This window comes from Gymnoscopelus braueri (assembly GCF_963280865.1).
Source record: "Gymnoscopelus braueri genome assembly, chromosome: 3".
NCBI classification, from domain to species: Eukaryota; Metazoa; Chordata; class Actinopteri; order Myctophiformes; family Myctophidae; genus Gymnoscopelus; species Gymnoscopelus braueri.
In genome coordinates this window covers 44,118,514-44,121,013 of record NC_137612.1, presented here as the reverse complement: position 1 = coordinate 44,121,013, position 2,500 = coordinate 44,118,514, and the positions used below count along the sequence as shown (strand labels likewise).

General features: G+C 45.6%; 1 protein-coding gene across 1 annotated transcript in view; it reads left to right on the top strand.

The window, feature by feature from the left end:
* Positions 1-2,438, top strand: part of LOC308079220 (actin-binding Rho-activating protein-like) — an 8,692-nt gene extending 6,254 nt beyond the window's left edge. The window contains exon 3 of the mRNA XM_080420596.1: positions 1,173-2,438. Coding sequence (XP_080276722.1) covers positions 1,173-1,622 — 450 coding nt within the window. The 3' untranslated portion in view covers positions 1,623-2,438. The remainder of the gene's footprint in view (positions 1-1,172) is intronic.
* The last annotated feature ends 62 nt before the right edge of the window (positions 2,439-2,500 follow it).

The window sequence follows — 2,500 nt, the reverse complement described above, 5'->3', positions numbered from 1 at the left end:
CACACACACACACACACACACCAGCACAGACAGAGCAACTGTTCGGGTTAGAAGTTATCCAGACTACAATACAAATCACTTGAACTGTCTCAATATTAAAGATAAACTTTTCTGTACTGAATGAAAGTGAGAACTGTGTGTGTGTGTGTGTGTGTGTGTGTGTGTGTGTGTGTGTGTGTGTGTGTGTGTGTGTGTGTGTGTGTGTGTGTGTGTGTGTGTGTGCGCGTGCGTGCGTGTGGAGTCTCAGGGTGCAGAGAAAAGGCCAAGCAGGGGATCTTTTACAGACGTTAGAAGGTGTCTATTTAAAGATGCACTTGGTGGGGGGGGGGGGGTTATTAGTTAACTAACACTCCTACCACCTCTAGTCTTAAAGGATAAGGGGCTGTGTCAACAGAAAGTGTTTTTTTTTAAAGTTATTTTTGTTGCGATGCAATTCTATGGTTAAGAAACGCATGACATCCTCTTCCCAGCGTCGAACATCGTGCTTCAGCGCTCTCTCGCACTCTGGGCCTTTCAAGGATAGGCAAAATAGTTCTTCTGGAGAAGAATCCACTCATTGATGAGTGGTTATATTTGGTTTCCCTCCTGCTCTTCTATTGAGACATTTAGATCCTGTTTACAGGTTGGACACAACCTTTTGACGCGATCATATTTCTGGTTTTACACACATTTTTGCCTGAAGGTCAAAATAAAATGTCTCCCCTGAGCAAGCAGCCCGCACTTGCGCAGGAGATCCGAGGTTCAAATCCAGGGTAGAACAGAAAAGTTACACAGTGCAGCTGGGAAAGTGGTTGGCTACTTGTTCACAGTGCGTCACTTCGTGCCGTGCCGCCAGCTTGTACACCTGCTATTTTTTTTTTAATCGTGAAAGTGTGAGAACTACTGTTTCAGAAGGCATTTGTAGAATCGGCCTCAGGTCTTAATGGGTTAACCCATTGATACCTGGAACGCATCTGTGTCACTTTAGATGTCTTTGGCTATTCAAAAATAGCAGATATACAAGCTCATAGCGCAGCACCGAGTGCCGCGCTATGAACTTGTAGATCTACTAATTATTATTTATTTAATTTTTTTCAAAAACTGTTAGGATTTAGATTTTTTTAAAGAATCGCCTCAGGTCTTAAAGGGTTAATAACACACATAATAAATAACATTGCTCATTGCGCCCCCAGATCCACATCTCCAGCATGGGCGACATCAAGAGTCGCTGGCAGCAGTGGTCCGTGCAGCACACCGAGGGCCAGAAGCTCAACCCCTTCAGCGAGGAGTTCGACATGGAGCACGCCATGGCCCAGCGGCTCCGCAAGGGCGACGAGGGCTACGGCAGGCCCAAGGAGGGCACCAGGACGGCGGAGCGCGGCGACCGCGCCCAAAAGCACATCCACCGCGAGATGGAGGAGATGGTGTGGATCATCAATGACCTGGGATACCAGGACAAGCAGGGGCGCGTCGCCGTGTCCTTCGGCCGGCTGTTCGACCGGTACGTGAAGATCTCCGACAAGGTGGTGGGCATCCTGCTGCGCTGCCGCAAGCACAAGATGGTGGACTTTGAGGGAGAGATGTTGTGGAAGGGACAGGACGACAACGTGATTATCACCGTGAGGGAGGAAGTACCCGTCTGAGAGAGAGACACATGCACACACACACGCGCACGCGCACGCACACGCACACGCACACGCACACGCACACGCACACGCACACGCACACAGACACAGATAAAATAACATGCTGCTTTTTTTGATAGACAATTGCTGTGATTGTAACATACTGTATTATGTAACACTGGAGGCTTGAGGACAGATTTAAGCCCATATGCATTGTCGCACAACGAATACTAGTGAAAATAGCAGATCTACAAATGAGCTTGTAGATTGATTATTTAACTCCAAGATTTGCAATTCTTTTGACAGTGAAATTCTGGCCAGCGCACAGCACAAAATGTTTAATTCCTAGTCAATTCCTAAAAATAAAACTGCTTATGCACAAGTAAAGCTAACTAACACGTAATTCACACACCAAACTGAAAAACGAATTGATATTTCGATAAGGCTGTGGTCCACCAAATTATTTCTTCCTAGCTGAAAACACCAAGATGCTCGCCTAAAAACGCTTCCAAATGCCCGCGTTGAAAATATCTGGACTCTTGGCAAGCAGATAAAAACGCCACACATGAATGCTAAGGCAGAATAGACGCTCAGCTTCTCGTCACGTTGTTGGTTTTCCCAGCATTGTATATATGCAGTGCTTTTATTGTAAACATACGCTGCATTAAAAAAAAGAAAAGAATAAAAAGCTTTGGTGGACACACAGCCTAATGACCCTGCCACTAAAACACTTTCATTTACACAAACACATGGAAGAATCATTTGAGCTGTCATATCTGCAGTTCTTCTGTATGACGTGTTTACTGAATATGTTTACTCCAGGAAGGACAATGTTTTTTTAAAAATCAGAGGCAGACAAACATCCTTCCCTCCTATGAGGGATCGTTTAGCGCCAT